Source organism: Lonchura striata, chromosome Z, assembly GCF_050655825.1.
Source record: "Lonchura striata isolate lonStrDom1 chromosome Z, ASM5065582v1, whole genome shotgun sequence".
NCBI classification, from domain to species: domain Eukaryota; kingdom Metazoa; phylum Chordata; class Aves; order Passeriformes; family Estrildidae; genus Lonchura; species Lonchura striata.
The window spans coordinates 16,548,995-16,567,791 of NC_140740.1; the positions used below are offsets into that span (position 1 = coordinate 16,548,995).

General features: G+C 38.5%; 1 protein-coding gene across 6 annotated transcripts; it reads right to left on the reverse strand.

Moving 5' to 3' along the window:
* Positions 1 to 635: 635 nt before the first annotated feature.
* Positions 636 to 18,701, reverse strand: ABHD17B (abhydrolase domain containing 17B, depalmitoylase). 6 transcript variants are annotated; one of them, XM_085566560.1, is made up of 5 exons: positions 18,515 to 18,701; positions 17,952 to 18,092; positions 12,448 to 12,922; positions 2,597 to 2,776; positions 636 to 2,145 (listed from the first exon to the last, which is right to left on the reverse strand). In XM_085566560.1, exons 3-5 carry the CDS (start codon positions 12,912 to 12,914, stop codon positions 1,926 to 1,928), a joined length of 867 nt encoding a protein of 288 aa, XP_085422686.1. In that variant the 5' UTR covers positions 12,915 to 12,922; positions 17,952 to 18,092; positions 18,515 to 18,701; the 3' UTR covers positions 636 to 1,925. The 6 variants fall into 6 exon arrangements, with proteins under 6 accessions (XP_085422686.1, XP_085422685.1, XP_021397185.1 ...); XM_085566559.1 differs by having other exon boundaries at positions 636 to 2,166; positions 13,754 to 18,092; XM_021541510.4 differs by lacking the exon at positions 17,952 to 18,092.
* Between the last annotated feature and the right edge of the window lie 96 nt (positions 18,702 to 18,797).

Below are 18,797 nucleotides of genomic sequence, written 5' to 3' on the forward strand. Positions count from 1 at the left end.
TGAATCTCAAAACAGGCTTCATTCATCACATTTAAGAAAGCACTTAAGAAAGCACTTAAACATTTAATGGTAATGATTTCCATTGGAGATAGTGGCTAGAAGGTAGTATGAAAAGGAAATCAAACTATGTATTAAATACGATGTAATAAAGCTGAGTTACACACCCGTATCCAAAAGCCTTGAACTAGGATGAAAATTCTTAAGTCTAATGTTGTTGCTTTTGAATATAGTCTGAATTTCAGAACTCACTGAAACATCCTTGATCAAAAAATCAGGCAGGAACCTAGCTGCTTAAGAATAAACTTCTTTCTACTCAATTAACTTAAAGTGCAGAAGTTAATAATTCATTTTAATTTCAAAGAAGGAAATAGTAGAATTCATTACAGAAAAAAAGTTTACAAGCAACTTTGCAGCAGAAAGCCTGTGTGCTGAATGGCAAATTGTAGTAAGGTGAGGCATGGGGGAAAGGAGGGTGATCAAAACAGCTGCTGATAAAAAAAATGTGCTGGCAATTCAGAACAATGAATTATTGCTTTTGATGTCAGATTTCCTTGAATAAATGAAGAGTTGCTATTTTAATACTGCAAGCAACTGCTGCTTTACTTTGAATAAAAAGAAAAAGGAAGAACTGCAAGTTTGTGGAATAATGTTTACTGCTAATCAACACATCTTAACCAAAGTTTTCACAATACTCAAAGCTACACATTTAAGTATACAATAGTCTCAATTGCAAAAAACAAGTAGAACAATTAAACTACATAAGGCCTTAAAAGTACAGTGTGTATTGTTGGAATATTATTTTGTTCACAATTAGGCTACATATAATTAAGTATATTTTTCATAGTTTTATTCACGTAAAATGCAGGGAAAGGTAACTTAAGTTTATTTCATGATAAGTTAATAGAAAAATGTCGATATTATCGTCTTGCCAATCCTCCCACCTCTCCCAGGCCCGATTAGTAAAATTTCCATACAATACTCAAAAACCAGTAAGTTTTTACATGAAACATCCAAAATTAAACCTGATCAGACCAGTGCTAATTTGCAAACTCTTATTACAATGTTGGATAAACTTCAAGCTTCTTCTTAATGACACATTGTGGCTCTAGAAAATCAGTGTTTAAAACTACATGGTTCAAGAAGTCTTCAAGACTTTAAGTCTGGTTTCAAAGAGGTATTTTATGGCCTCAGTAGCAATCATGTGAATGATACTTCCGTTATAACAGTGATAACTTGTGGAATTATTTAGGCAAGATTAGGACTCCTGAGAACATGAGTGGATATATTTTATTATCCTGAAAGCTAAGAGACAATATGAGTACAAAATAAGTAAAGGGAAACTAAGCAAAAAATAAATGAAAAATATGGGAAAAGATATCTATTTTGCCCCCTCTTCCTGTAAAAGGGCATAAGTAATTTCCAGTGACTGTTTATTCTCATTACATACATTAGTATTTGCTCAAATTTCATGGCTATTACATTTTTACAGAACAACAGCTTAGAAGTCAGTTTTTTAATTACACCTGTGCAACAGAGTAAGTCACAGTACACTTTGAGATGTTTAAAAAATATAAGCTTGGTTTTGATATGCTAAAGCACTTGGCAACACTTTTACAGCATTTGGTTTTATATAATTCAATTTTCTTACAGTACTCCTTGTGATTTTTTTTCTTTACATCTAAGGAGAAAAAACCTCACACAAAGAAATATGAACTGCCAAGTCTGACTGCATGATCATGTAATTCCAGTTTATAACGCTGACATTAAAACCTTCATTAATTATGTTGACAAATCATTACCTGTAGATTTAATGAAGGCAACCAAGATGATTTGAAAATACAAGATTCAGGCTTTAAGTTACATATTTATCAAAGTGTGCAGTTCTGCAGTGAAATGAAAAAAAACCTGTAAATACACAATGAAAGTTACAAGTTCACCAGTTCCTGTGACACAAACTGTTTTAATCTTTCAAGGTACTGTCCATAGAGTTCCACATCATTATGGCCCGCTCCTTCTACCCACAGTGGTTCTACAGGTCTCTGGCAACGCTCAAATAATGCTAGGCCATGTGAAAAGTCAATTACTTCATCTTCAGTTCCATGGATTATTAAGACAGGAGATGTTATTTTAGAAATTTTGTCAATGCTGTAAAGAAAAAGATTACATCTATGAAAACAATGGCATAGTTCTGAAATACATGACAGGAATTTTCTTAAGTTCTACTTCGTTTTTCAGCCTTACAGAAACATATTGCAAAGGACTCTGTTCACAGTTATCCAGACTAACAATTCACTGGATAGAGTTACTTGCTAAAACTAGGAATTTATATGTTATGTATAGGAAAATTAATTACTTCTTTACAGATATCCACTAAAATGATTAGAGATGCGAAGTGCCTAGAAGGTTTACAAAGTTTAGTAAACTTCTTCAAATCAAATGTTCCTCTTTGATGTTATTCACTGATTTTTCTCCAATTCTTTTATTAAATCTTTGAAAAAACTTTCAGAGAACATGCCAGACTACTTGTTTCTCTAGTTGAAAACTTCTGTTATAAAGAAAATGCATGCTGAATAAAAAAAAAAATCCTACAACTTACTTTGGGAATGCATCAAAGCAGTACGTCTTCTTTGTATCAGGAAAAGCTACTCGCATTCCTGAGGTCAGTGGAGAATGAAGAATTACAGCAGCACTTTCATACCTAGCAGCAAGATCCACAGATGGTACTGTTCCTATACTCTGGCCATATATAATCACATTTTCAGGGCGAATTCCATACCTAGAAAATTAGACATGTTTAAAAGGTGGCATATAAAGTGAAACAGACAAGACCTACAGAGCAAGGCAAAAAAAGCATTTCTGAAGATGAAAATTTTCAGAAGGGTATCAACTATGAAACAGGACTGGTAGAAGAACAAGCAAGAATGTTCTATAACATTCCTGACTAAACTACACAATTATTTATATACTCTCTATTTCCAGTATTTTTTTTTCCTTATGCCTGTAGGATATTGAAATAATGATTTAATTTTTTAAAATATGGATTGTTAAAAGTCTTTACTATTAGCTTCAGTGGACCTACAACAGAAAACTGATTAGAGCCTTAATAGCTCTTTGGTTATCATCACATAAAGCATAATTCGGGCCTGCAAAAATTTAGTCAGCTTTACTCTTCTGATACTTGACAAAGCCTGCAGGCTGGTAACATTGTTTTTAAATTTAGTGACACTTAAAGCATGCCCATACTGAGAGTGATGTAATAACCAAGAAGCTTGTTCTTATCAACTTAATCCACAAGCAATTGCTACCCAAGTTACATGGGAAAAGCCTCTGAAGAGAACAGTAATGTGGCCAAGAACAGTGCCTGAAAAAGAAGTGAACTGTTGATCCACTGCCCTGTACAAACCAGGTGCTCTTAGGACAGGTCAGACTGCAGCAGTGTATCTGAACTTGGGAAAGGAAATACCTTGAATAGGAAAGGATACTATATTGCAATAATAACAAATCCAAGAAAACCCCATACACAACAAAAACCCAAAACCAACAACAACCAAATCATGGTTCTCATGAATTATTAAAAACTTGTTCAACTTCTTAAGTAAGAACAGCCCAGTGTAATATCACTGTGGAACAGCATGAGGTAGGTTTCCACTTTAACTCTAAAAGTAATGAAAATCAAGTTTAGGAAAGTGCACCTGTTACCTTGTCTACAATAAAGGCATGCATATTTTCTGTCAACATTATATAACAACACCCATAGCCACAAAGAAGTCATCAAATTAGTATATTTTGCATCTCTCCAGTAAAGTCAGGGAAGTAGAAGTACCAAAGAAATTCACAAACATTAGGAAAAAAGGTGTTTAATGTGTGTATTACATTCAACACATTCAAATTACTAACCAACAAAACAGCTCTCCCCAAATCTACAAGTACTTCTTAACAAGCCAGAAAAAATACCCTCTAAGTTGCATCCATATATAATATACAGTTAATAAAAAAATACGTATCTAGGAAGATTACATACTACGTACCAGTAGCAGAACTCATCAGGCATGCCAATAACTTGGTAAATTTGGTAAACTGTTCACATCTAACATTGTCTATTTAATATTCATCTGTTTATTTAGATTAGGTTCTGATAGAGTGAAATGTGAAAGTTTTTAAAGTATTAGCACAGAGGCAGACTCTGCCTGACACAGGAATCTTGCTGCATTATGACTTAATCACTATCAGTGTTTCCTAGAAAGAGTTTTTAGTCATAATGAGATCATTATCAAATTAAGACTTCTAAAACTCTTAAGTCTTCACCATCAGCCTAGAACTACTAGCAGGCCCTTCATATCACAACAATTCTCAAAGAAAAAGCAATTTCAAGCATTAACAAGATTTTCTGAAAATTCCAACACACATAAATAAAATAAATTAAAGTTTTGAAATAAAAGACAAATCTAAGCTCTCTACTATTTCTGAAACTCTTCTGAAACACCTGAGAACATAGCACTTATCCTTTCACAATTCATCTCCCAAGCCACATCACATTTATCCACTATGAAAGTACAGTACAACCTTCCCTCCTTCCAACATAATCTGAACAAAATTTGCATTAGTATGTTGCATCACTAGTATGGCATGAAGCAGCACATTATGATAAAACAGTTTTCAAATAATAAACCTTGCCAACTTCCATTTCCTTGGGTGTTGAGTTTTGCAAGATACAGGCCATTACACAGGAATTTAAAGCACAACTTAAAACCTGTATCTGAAAACATATATTCTCCTCTTTCTCATTATTCTTTCCCCTATTTTTTGATCAAATTCCTTCAGCCTGAAAATAGATAAATGACAGCTACAAAAAAATAAGAAAAGCATTTACAGTATCTGGACTAAAATAATCCTTACTCCATCACAGTCAAAAAGATTGCCTCACAGTGCCCACCAGAAAAGACATGTTTTGCAATCTATAAACTAAAGTAAAGAAGTCAATAACCCAAAGTGGTGGTCCAAAGTACACTTCTGAATATTCCGGCTTGAATAGGATGAACACCTAAATAATCAACCCCCACCTCCCAGATAACAATATCCAAGCAGCTTGGAAAACAGATTACATCCGCTCATTCCAGTCTTCCCTTTTCTCTTGAAAAAGTTTAGTGGGCTAATCCTGGCTAGTGCCAGGCACCCACCAAAGCAGCTCTCACTCCGCTCCACAGCTGGACAGGGGAGAGAAAATTTAATGAAGGCCTCATGGGCTGAGATAAGGACTGGGAGAGATTGCTTATCAAATACCATCATGGTCAAGACCAGCTAGAAGTAATTGAATTTATTACTAACAAAATTATTATTAAATTGAATGATTGTAAATTAAATTATTGTTATTAATTATTTATTATAATTATTAATATTAATAATTGAATTTATTACTAACAAAATCAGAACAGGATAAACACCATCCCCTCATTCCAGCTCTACCGCTCTCCCCCAGAGGTGCAGGGAGACAGGGAATGGGGGTTATGGTCAGTTCATCACATGTTGTTTCTCTTGCTGCTCAGGCAAGGAGTCCTTCAGGGACACTTCTCCATGACCTTCTCTGATGTGAGTCTGTCCCACAGCAACAGTCCCCCTCAAACTGCTGCAGGGTCGGTCATTCTTCCATGAGGTGCAGCTCTTCAAGGACAGGCTGCTCCAGTGTGGGCTCCTCTCTCCACAGGTCTCCCATGGGGTCACAGCCTCCCTTCAGGCATCCCCCTGCCCTGGTGTGGGGTTCCTCTGATGCCTGGAGCACCTCCTGCCCCTCCTTCTCCACTGACCCTGGTGTCTGTAGTGCTGTTCCCATCACATGTTCTCCTTTCACGCTTTTCTGTCTGAAATTACAACTGCACAATTGTAATTTTTTTCCTCTTCTTCTTAAATATGTTATCCCAGAGGCACTACCATAATTTCTAATTGGCCTAGCCTTGGCCAGAGGCACATCCATCTTTGGAGCTGACAGAGATTAGAGAAAGCCTCTGGCAGCTTCACACAGAAGGCACCCTTGTAGCTCTGGCCACCAAAGCTTGGCCATGCAAGCCCAATATAATAGGCTCCTCAAATATTTTGAAAAAAGGAAGAGCCCAACTGCCCCTCTCAAAAGTACCACTAGTACTGCTATCTCTCGAAAGTACCACTTTACAATCTAAAACAGAAAAACTATTGAAATGGTAACTGGTTTTAAATTCCCTATTCATAAAAGTTGTTTACTTCTTTTGACAGACTGATAGCCTGTTAAACTCCAAGAAGTTTTGTGGCAAATTATCAGATGACCAATACCTGGTCTCCCTATGGAGGAATGTCAGATCAAGAGAAAAAGTCGCAGCAACATTATTCTCTTAATCAGTGCCTTTTAAGTACAGGCCATTCTGAGGAAGGGGAACATGACATTTACAGAGCCATATCCTTCAAGTAGCTCCTCTGGTTACAAGAGGTCAAAGACATACTGTAAAGACAGTTGCTATCTTTGAAAGCTCATTATGTTGATAATAGGACTAATGTAAACACTGTTCTCCACTCAAGTAATCTTAGGCAACCTGTGTCAGCACAGACAGGCCTAAAATGTGGGGCTGAAGGTAATGGAGGGTATTTTTAGGTTGGGGGATTTTTTTTTTCTTAAGCCATAATCAACAAAATGGACCTTACAAGAAAACCTTAAAAGTAGCTATGTACAGATGTACCAATGTGCTGATTTTGCAAAGAAAGCACTATTCCTCATGGACAAGGTATTCTGGGCAGAATCTGATACAAAACTTGATTGATAATTTCTGCAGTTTAAAGGCTGACTGCAGCATCTTTCCCAGAACAACTGAGATTTCAATTCCTTTCAACACCCAATTCATTCTTTATGTTCACACACTTAAAGGTTACCTGTCTGGAAAGCAGATGAAATCTAAAGAGCAGTTTTGACATAGAACCTGTGTTCATGTAAGCTTCCTGACAGAATTTCTACTTCATCACCATACTAAAGGCACAGGTTAATGTCACTACAAAGCTAAGCTATTGCTGAACAGAAAAGAACCACTTTCCTGTTTGCAGCTTCAGCCATGTGTTCCCCCTCATTAGGCTTTAACAGTTATGAAAGGAACTAAATAAATCTTGTCTGGGAGTAGTGAAGCAATTGCTTTAGCACTCCTTTGTGCTGTGTTCAGGGACAGGCAGGAAACAGCATGCCACTGCCAGGTGAGGAAGGAGCAAGCCAGTAAGGTGTTGTAACTGTCCCAACTGTTCAAATGCCTGGAACCTGGGCCCAACATAACATTAATGAAGCCAGTATTCTTTTCTGCGTCCCTACATATGCTGACCAGATATAGACGGTCTCCTGTAAAAGAGGCAGATCCTGGCCTGATCTTTTCAGCTTCTGGCAGGAAAAGAACTGCTACACAGAAATGTTCTTTTTTCCCCTTGGTGATGAACTTCATGCGATTTAGCAGAAACTCATTCACTATTTCCTTGATATTTCTGTCTTTGTAGCAAGATCTTTTCTGCACTCTACTAAACACTTTTCTTACTGGTGGCCTACCTTTTCTCCTCCCCTCCATTCTCTTTTTTCTCTTCATGGAATCATAGAACAGTTTAGGTTGGAATGTAATATAGTCCAGTCCCCTGCCATAGTGAGGTAGTATTTCACTGAATCAAGTTGCTCTAAGTGCTTTCTGACCCTTCCTTGAACACTTTAATTGGATGTACACCACTTACATTGGATATTTACCTTATTTGATATTTTCACTGGATATGTATCACATTACCATAATGTGCAATAAGCAAACTACAAAATGTATACCTGGCTCTGACAAGGTAGGTAGAGTTTTTTTGTTTCTTTGGGTTTTTTTGTTTGTTTCTGGTTTTTAACTTCAGTTATTTTTAAGAAGCAAATACCAGCAGAAATTACTATGCTACACTGTCAGGCTCTTAAAAATACCTGCCATTTTGATCTGGATATACATAAGGGAGACAAAGTAATTTATATTTACTTATGAACTATTGCTCTTAATCTATAAGACGTGATCACTTTACAATAATGAAATAAAGTACTGATAAGATCAAGCTTAGAAGTGCACCTTCTCCATAGTACTTCCTTAGGCTTACACTACATGCTCTGGAGAAGCTACAGTTTGTGAAGATATTGCAACACAGACATTTAGAAAACTGACACAGCACTTGCGGCACATGGAAGAAGGAGGAACACACAGAGGGAATTTTCAATGCACATTCAGAATCTTTTGTCATCATGAACAGACATAACACATGAAATTACAGCTGCAATTTGCAGAACATGAAGGGCATGAACCTTATCCACCCTATAACTCTCAACATGACAGGCCACAAATAACATTCAGGAGCATACAGCTCTTCTTCAACTGATATGCCCATTCCCTGTCTCGTGCCTAAAAGATTTTACATTGGGAATAGAAAAAAGGAACTATGTTTTATGACAGGCAAACCCATTGTTCACATTGTAATCAACAAACTGCACCTTCTCTTTCTGTTTGGCTTTTTCTAAACTTTAAAATGCTGCCAATACACTTGTTCTATTGTCAAGATTTCAATTCCATGATAATTGAGCTTCTTTTCCCTATCAATTTAAAGAAAACCTCAATTTCTCTCCAAATGTACAAAGTTACGGTACCTCAACTTCTAGCTGAACTCCCCCTCTTCTAGTTCTGACTGAAAAAAAAAAAAAAGTAGTAGTTTGTGAATTGCCAAACTAACAATTTTGGCCAACATCTGAAGTGACTCAGTATTATTCCTATACCTTGCTGTTAAATTTATTGACATTCTGTCCACTTTGACACATCGTCAATTTTTCAATTATTATGCAGCCCATGATAAGCAACAATGAAAGGGCTGGTTTGCTTCTTACGCGTAAATCTGGTCATGAGGCAACTCTGGCACATCTTCAGAGGCTTCTGAATGAACACCACTTGCCCTGCATTTGCCTGAGGCTGGTTAAACCTTTCCACCCTTGCTAGGGTGTCATCAAAGGCCTTCAGAGACCAGAACAGCAGAAAACAGGCGTATCCCAAAATGACTCCTGGCATTTCAACACTTGCTAGTTATGACAGCTGGAAAAAGAATGTCCTCACTTGTGGCTTTTATATAGACCCATGTACATGAATATGCAACAATGTACAACTTTTCCAAACCTGATGAAGGCAGTGAATCACACCACCTTCTTTCATGGCCATCATTCACATAGGTAGCTACTGCTTCCTATTAACATCCTCAAAGAAGGTAAAGAATGGGGACACAACTCAGCATCTACATCTGCTCTTAACCTGTTCTGATAGGCTGTCAAACTAGTTTTCTGTATTCACTTTCATGAATATTAATATTCACAGCAAAATCTCATCCTCAGTATGACTTCCAGACTATTTCACACCAGATGTCCAGTCCCCACTGGACAGCTGTACTGATTTACAGGTGAGTAACTCTTGTGAGTTTTTGTGCCTTTCCAAGACACAAAACTTAAGATGCTAGCAAGTCTTTACCACAAGCAGTTTTGTTAATTGTAGAATTAAATCCTCATCAGCATTTCAATTACCCTAGAAACACCTTTTAGTGCTGAAATCTACAATTTCATTTTTCAGAACAGGGAATGCAGGGAGCTATGGCTGTGATCAATCTCCAGAGGTAACTTCTCCATTCTTTTCTTCATCACATCACAAACTGAGAGCCAGAGTTTAAAAGTCTTGGGTCCCTTTCTTACCTCATCAACAAGAATTTCCAAGGAGTTACAGCTACACTCACATTTTTTCTGCAAACAATCCATTGAATTACTTTGTTTTTGCAGAATCAGTCATAAATGTTAAAGATGATGCCAGTGTGAAGCTGACAGAACGGGTTATGCAATGAAAATGAATCAAGGCTGCAGCAAATGCTCAAAGGCTCTGTTCTGGTCCAGATATTCATTGAGTATTTTAACACAGCTGAGCTCAAGAGAATATCATAGCTGGAAAACCAAACTGTGAGCCAGTATATCCAAAGTCAAGTGCTGAACTTCCCCTGATACATCCAGCATTCAGATACAAGGATAAGACCAGGTCAGACAATTGGAAAGCTGTTCTAAGTACTACAGGTGTAACTGGTAACACCAACCTCTTTTTCAACAGCAGACAAAATTCAGGTGACGTGTGAAATTCCAAATTGGGCAGACGAATGTACATTTTATACACTCTACAGAATTACCTAATTTCGATAGGAGGTGAAATAATAATAATGAAAAAGGCAGACAAGTAAAAAGGGACTAAGGTCTTGACCATAAGACTATCTTATATATTTAAAGGTCTTCCCAACAATGTCTGCTCATGAAAGAGCACACTTATATGGGATTACAATCATAGAATAGTTTGGGTTGGAATGGACATTTAACAACCCTGTAATTCTACCTTCCCTGCCATGGGCAGGTATACTTTCCACTAGATCAATCTGCTGAAAGTTCCACTCAGCGTGGTCTTGAACACTTCCAGGGATGGGGAAGTTACCCACAATTTCTCTGGACAACCGGTTCTTCTCTTGGCAACCTGTTCCAGTGCTTTATCACCCTCACAGAAAATAAATTCTTTCTTATATCTCAATGTCAATTTACCATCTTTCAGTTTAAAGCCATTAGTCTCTGTCCTACCAATTACAAACAGTCTTATTTGTCTAGAGAAAGTACACTTCATTGCTTAAGAATCGTGGTGAGAATTCAAATTGCAATCCCATTTCCTTGTAGGCTTTATATTCAGACATTTACTATGAGGAAGAAGAAACAATAATTACAGATTAATTTATAAAACAGAGCCTGTAAACTTACAAAGTATTATGTTTCACCATCTAGTTCTCTTCCATTTTCTGTTACATTTAAATAGCTCAGACTGTCTTCCAAATTGTTCACAAACCACATCATGTTTTTGGTAAATGTTACAGGGTATTTCACTGAGTAGCTAATGTCCAGATCACCTACCAGCTACCAACCATAGTCAACATTGCACCTGTTGCAGCTCTTGGCTTATGGAACAGTCATATCTCAACTTTCCACTGTAATAAAAATAAATGCCAAAAGCTAATCTAACGACCGAGTATGAATATTTTTGAATAGATGAAGCTGAAAACCTGTCCCCTGCAGTTGAGTGAGGTTTATGATAGTAAGATTTTCCTCTATTTAATACATGGATAACATATGTTTATTTGAAAAGAAGTATCATACTGTTGTTGTAATGTAAAAGGACTGCCATGTAAAAAGACTAAATGTGTATTTAAAACACTCAGAAGGGGTAATCTGCTCATTAGTATTACACTGATGAAGCTCTAAACTCACTGTGACAATTATCAGGATCCAGGATTTAAAGTCCACATGCCCTTACACTAAGTCATATCCTTGATACTATAATTATTAAACAGGATGCTCAGGTTGCAATGACTGAGCCATAACAACACACTTCAGATTTTTATATCATTTTGGTTTAAAATGCACACTGAGCTAGGATTTTTTGGTGAGCACACTTATGATTGAATACTATTTTAAAAAATAGTTTTTATAATCTAGGTATTTGTAATATGAGAAGACTATTGAGCTAAATGGAAAAAATTATGGTGAAAATTGCTCTCAAATTAGAGAAGCTGCACTTGATGCAGGATTCTCTAGGATTCTCACCTATATCAAGTGAAAGCATTCAGAGTCTTTCACCTTGCTATTTTATGTCCCACAAAACCAGAGGCTTAGGACACAGAAATTGCTGAAATAACATCTTTCCATTTACATTTTTTCTTGTCAACTTTTATTCTGCTTGAATTAACAGTACTGCTCCAAATTCCTCTTGTTTAGTTCCCAGCATAAGGTATTTACACAGATCCATTACAACCTCTCCCACACATTATATTTTGTGAAGATAGCTTTCTATATAAAGCAAAAATATGTTTTCTCTCTTTGGAGATACTGTAGCTGCTAGTCAGAATTCTGAAACAAAGGTGATCTCAACACCATACAGAAATAAGAGTCTCACCAAGTTCTCTTGTACCAGCTTTCACTCTGCCCTTCCTATAAAAAAAGTAGGTGATGGAAATTATCTGAAGAAACAACCTGCATTTTCTCACATCCACGTCACAACAGTGGGTTAATTACTGAGGTATCAATTACTATGGATTTTTCCCAACTTTTTAATTTTTGCAGCTGAGAAGATTTCAAACTATAAGGAAGATCCTCTATTTTTCCAAGACTTAAACCACAACTTATTAAATTTAATTCCACTTCAATTTTTCCAGTATGTAAGCCATATACACTGATCCTGCTTCATACTGACAATGCCTTCAGCACGAGGCACCACCAGTCAGCTTGGATATGAATCCACTAATGCTAAATCACAGCATTGCTGTTTCAACTCCTGATAAATAAAACTGTTTGACAAAAATGCTGTAAAAGAAAAATGGCAGCTAATGTCTTACCTTGTTCTAAGAGCCACCCAAGCGGCATCAATGTCAGCATACAGATTCTTCTCTGTAGGCTTCCCTGAACTTGCACCATATCCAGAATAATCATAGGAGAATATGTTGCAATTAATCCGTGAACCCAGTCCTATATAAAAGCTGCTCATCTGACCCAGGTCAACAGCATTTCCGTGTGAGAAGAGCAAAGTGTACTTGGCGTTAGGTGAGCAACGCACAAACATACAGGCAATCCTGTTGCCTTTACAGGTTCTAGTCATGAAGCACTCAATGGCATCTTTTTCTCTAGAAGAATATTGCCAGTCTGCTCGCTCTGAGAGATGCAAGGTCCAGCGACTACCACTCTCATCACACATCAGTGTGTATGTGGGATCAGGAGGTAAGAATGCCAGCTTAGAGGCAATTTTCCCTGGGCATGGTGGACAACAGAACAGGCAACACAGTTCACTAAAGGAAAGATTATTCATCTTCTAGTCTGAAATGGGAAGAGAGAATAGTATCAGTTTCCAGGTACAATCTGACATTAAAAAAACACAACTTACAAAAAAAAAGAACATAACATCTCTAGAAAATAATGCATAACTTCTGAACATTTAAGAAAACAAATACTTAAATACATATATGTACATTTCCATATAATATTTAATTTTATATTATTAGTTATTTCACAATGAGTATATTATTAAAGAGGAGTGACAACTCTACCAACCATCAAAAGTAAAGCATGATTACCCAGGGAAAGAACAAGCATGAGTTTTGGAATTTCTTTGGAAGAAATTAAGTTCCTCATCTTAAAACATTAAGAAAAGTGTTCTTCCCATTCACAAATACATAAGTGATAACAGTTGAAACATGTTGCAAAGTTGCAGCTGACTAAGGTATGCAGATTTCTGCAGCTAAAAATCACTACAGCATCTCCTAAATACAAAGATTGTATATTGCAATCACAAGGTATGGGCTTCTGCAAGCACTATCAGAAGTATGAAGGGTGCATGAAGGTCAAAACTTAAGACATAACAAGATGATGCTTCTGGATTAGCGAACACTCTAGACCTCTGGTACATGAAAATGTACCCATAAACTTATCTTCTCTCCTTATACTTGCTGACATAAATGTTTTGAAAACCTTCAAAGATGTTTGTAGCTGTATTGCCCATAGGAATTTGGATTGTATAAATTACACAATTGTTTTGTTTTTTTACACATCCCATACTAAAAGCTCTACAGCAATATAATCTATAGGACTAATTCAAAGCATTGGTTTCTACAGTGGTGAGGAGGGGAGAAAAAAAATAAACACACCTACCTAAAGCAAGACAGGTATAGATACAGTTGCCCTTAAAACAGACATTGTGTTCTCTTAATTTAGAGCAGTGAGAAGGGAGTGGGGAAAAATCCTCTGTTGTGGCAATTTTTTCTCAGAGATAAGAAGAGAAATGGAATTTGACAAGTACCATGCTGGAAACCAGCACACCAAAGATAAGCTTTTACTCTACTTTCTGTGTGTTAAGGCATCTGACATTTCATTTTACACAACTTTTTCATACCAAATCTATCCACAGGTCTCAAGTTCATCTCCTGACAATTCCCTGTGAACATAAACACAGTTTCACATACGGACTTTGACTCAAGCTACAAAACAAGCAGATTTCAGTTGTCTACAGTACCATGCTGTTCCAGAACTATTTGGGTCACCCAACAATAAAATCTTACTGCTAACTATGACACCTAGCAGTATTTAGCCATTTCAAATTTTGTCCTTAAATTTGTACAGAAACATAGTTTTCATGTCTAAATTTCTTTTTAACGAAGCTTCCAGGACAGTGCTGCAAAAACACTTTAACATGCATCACAGAACAACTATCTGTATTTTTGGATGTGTGAATGGTCTCTTCCTGGTGATACAGTATGAAAGCATACTGCAAACAATGTTACATGGAGCATACTTTTAGAGCAGCAAAAACAGGCTCAGTGAGACAGTCTGACAAACACATGAGCATTCATGGACTACCACAAAAAAAGAGGCTGCTGCAGCTAAGGGTTTCACCCCAGGTCTCTAGCTTTCTTCAAAACACAGGGAAACCACAGAGGCTTAGACATGGGAGAACACTTCAAAATATAGAGGATATGGTGGGAAGTACTGATCGGCTCCCATAAGAAGGTACTTTAGGCTCTTAAAGAAGATAAAGGACCATATTTCTGCATGCCAAAGTAACAATAATATTGTGTTTCAGCACAATTAGTCTCACAAATTTGGAATAACTCATCCCCATCAGATGAAATTATGTGAGCATCAAATTTCAGTTATACCCACAAGTCAGGATAAATGGAAGGAGTCTATGGAGAAAGTCTATTAGCAAAAGGTTTATATTGTCTTATGTAAAGTGAAAATCCTATTGTTTTGGGGGCAGTGGTGTGTGTTTGTTCCTTCTTCACTTCTCTTGTAAATATGAACACCAAAGAAGCAACTTTTTTCAGCTGCACTTAATGAGTTCATCTTCACAGTCCAGAGAAACTCCTGTGATGCCTCAACATGCTTTTTTCCCAAGCACTTATGACACAATACTCAAAATTACTTCAATTTCTATCAGAAACTATTAAATGGATCTGTTACAAGTGAGTTTTTCTACCTTTACAGAAGCGTTAAAGGTGAAGTTAGATATTATACTTTATTCTAAGGGGGTGATTATTATTTATTTGTGAAAAATTTAAAAGAATTTGCACCTCCAAAAGTGAGATATAAATAGTTTGTTTTGCCCAGGAACAGTGGATTGCACTCTATGCCAGCACACAATGAGAACTACAGAATTCCTTATTTCTTCCAAATCAACTTGTCAGAATAATTAGAACAGGAGTTTACATTACTTGTAAGTATAAACAGCCCATGAACACTACAAATATTATCTCACACAGAAAATATTTGCTATTTGCCAAAGTAATTTTAGAAGACTGGAAACTAGCCTGCAGGATTCACAGAAAGGGCAGTACTGCATTAAACCATAGTGAATTAGCAGACGTGGTGGTACTGTCCTGCAAGATAGCTCAAATGTGCTAAAAAAGGGCTGTCACCACATATGGCAAATAACATGCTGAAGACAACAGATGAAGTATTATTCCTCCCCTGTGCTAGACTAATGCAGGATTTATGTATTGATCTTTTAATCCAATGGAAAATATGCCTACTGAAACAAAATATTCTGATTTCAGAGTAACTCTCCAGCTAATCATGGCTAATCATGGCTAATAATAACTCTCTTTACAACAAACACCTGCTACTTTCTTCCCTTAGAAGACCCAAGACAACCAGCAGGTCACTAACTGAACCAATCTGACACAAAACACCCACTGAACTTCCACAGAAGGATAGCTCCAACTAAATGAAAACAGTGTTTCTATTATACTGGAACTGGTTTGTCATTCACTGTGATGGATTGTATTCATATGAGAGTGCGAATAAGCTGGAGGTGTGCTTTATCTGGATTCTTAAGGAAGCCAAGGCAAAAACAACTCTGACTAGATTACTTTAAGCATATGGTTCCACAAGTACAGATGAGTAACTTTAATGGGACTCGTTTGACGAAGATATGTTGTGAATACCTAAGTTATAGTCTAACACCTTCTGAGTATGCATGATGTAAATCTCTGTGCTCATTACAGCATCATCAGATTCTGAGATCAACACATCCCAACTACACAACTATCTCACCTTCTACTTGACATTTCAGTAGTGATAAAAATGCCAATGCTGTTCTGCAGACACAATTCCTACAGCTGGTAAAATATACTAACAACAAAAAGAATACAGTAAAGAAATATACATCCCCTTTAAAATTATACTGCATTTTTCATAGTAATTAAGTATAAAAATTCAGTGGAAGAAACTGCAGAAAATCTTCTATTGCAGCAATAGAGGCTAAAAATAAAACACACCCAAGCTGTACTACTTACCCCTTCTGAGATAGCTTTTAAAAGGAAAGCCAGAGCATTTTATCAGTTTTATCTCTTTAACTCTCTTATGAATAAAGACCTAATATATAAAATTACAAATATAAAACTGCCCACAGGCAGTAATTTCAATTAATTCTGTGGCAATTAGCCTTCTCATAAAGGCTGACAGAAGGGGGAAAATGTCTATTTAATCTTAAAGAACACCTGAAGTACTCATCTTGCACTTCCTAGAATAACACAAATGTAATTGTTTCATATAAGTAATTATTTCTGTCCTCCTATCTCTGTACATGATAACAACACAGTGGAACCTATTAGTCACATCTTTGAATACTTCACTATGTATCAGTTTCAAAACCAGCAAAACCTTGCAAACACTTATCTAGAAATCTTGTATTTACATTCAATATAAATTATTCTAATTGTTTATTTAAACTAAATTGCCTATTTCATGGGAACTATTCACAGGAACAAAGTCAAATTCATAAATATAACTGCTGGTTTGGAACTTTAAGTGTTGTTCAAACCACAACGGGAACGATATTAAAATTGGTGGGTTTTTTTGTTTTGGTTGCTATTTGTGTGTATTTTGGTTGTGGGTTTGATGTTTGTTTAGGGTTTTCTTTCATCTTTACTGTTCATTGTCTACTGCTAAAAGAAGAAATTCTAAAGTATTTTTCTACCACTTTCATTGAAGACAATATAATGAGAACTTGAGTGCAAGCCACTACTGAAGTACCGATGTGTACTCCAACACCTGTGTAATGTTAAAAATGGAACAGAATGGTATGAACATCCTTTAACTAGTCCAACAGTTAAAACAACAAAATGTTCAGAGAAAAAGAATTAGTGTCTGATTAAGTACCACATAAAAACATTAAGAGACTATTAAGAAAGAATACACAGTAAGTCCAGAAAACAACACAAAGGAAGTATATTCGATTATAAAAACCCTATATTAAGAAATACTGTGAAGTAAATATTTAAGGTAGTTTTCAAGGGACAAAGTAGGTTACATGAAAACAGAGAAGCCTGATGGAACCAAAACTTTACTTTGGTTAATTTGATTCTAAACAAAAAACCACCCCTTCTTGTCTTAGAAACTCTAGCTATTTTAACACATACATAGAGACATTATTTATCCTCTGCTGGTTACTTTGTATATATCAAAACCTAACGGCATAGTCGAAATAAGACAGGGAATACAGGAAACATTAACTAAAAATCCGGCCATTCTTTATCACCCGAAGAACAAATTAAACCTCTAAGGGCTCCAGATACACAGCTGTGGAATTAAGGCGATTACCTAATGCCTCGCATGCTCCAAGCCAAACTCTGCCCCCGGAGCTGCCTGCTGAAGCCACCCGTCCGCCGGCTGCGGCGCGGGAGCCCCGCCGTGCCCCCGCGCGGGGTCTCGGCGCAGCCGGCCGGCCACAGCGCGGAGCTCCGCCCTTAGCACCGCTCTGCCCCAGCTGCTCCCACTGCCATTTCCGCAGCCAGCACCTTTCCAGCTGATTACTGACCAAATACTTTAAATGCTTTTATATAAATAATACCTGAGAGCAGCGTCACTCCCACCCTCAATTGCAGAAGCTGAAGGAATGGACTTAAGCGGGCTGGCGGGAACTAAATTAACTCCTCAGATGTCCGCATCTGAAAAGGGTCCTGCCGAAGTCCTTAGCAGCGACTCAAAGGCACTGTTTGGAGCCGCGAAAAACCAGACTTTAACAATCGTGTCAGCAACCAGTGCGCCTGTTTCCAACAAAGGAGTCTAGGGCAAGACCACGGAGACGGGAGCACCGGGACAGGGCGCCCACAGCAGCTGAGCACCCCGAGGCAGGCGGCACCCCGGAGGCCCCCGAGCCCCGCGACACAGGGACGCGGACAGGAGCGCGGCGGGCCCGGCAGCTCTGCCGCCGGCCCGTGCCGCCCGCCTCTCCGAGGAGACGCCGCCGCGGGCCGCCGCTCCAGGGCCGCCGCACGCCTGCGCCGAGCGGCGCGGGCAGGCCGCGGGGCCGAGCGGGGGAAGCGACCCGGACGGACCCGCCAGGAGGAGACAGCTCGCCCACACGCGGCGGCGGGCACCCGGGCCGCCGCGCCGGGGGAGGACGGCCCCTACCTGCACCTGGCGCTCCGCCCGGCGGCCGCGCTCTGCCGGCCCGGCGGCGCCTGGGGACGCCGGCCGTGCTGAGTAACGGCGCGGCGGGAGGCGCCGTCCGCGCCGGAGAACGCGCGGCCCTGGCAGCGCCGAGCCCGCCCCGCGCAGCCTCCCGAGCGGAGCCGGCCTCGCCTCGCCCGCCGACTGCACCGCGGCGGGGCCGGACGGGGCGGGGCCCGCGGGCCGCAGCGCCAATGGGGCGCAGCCGCGGCGGCGCCGCCCGGCGCGGGCGGGCCCGTGGAGC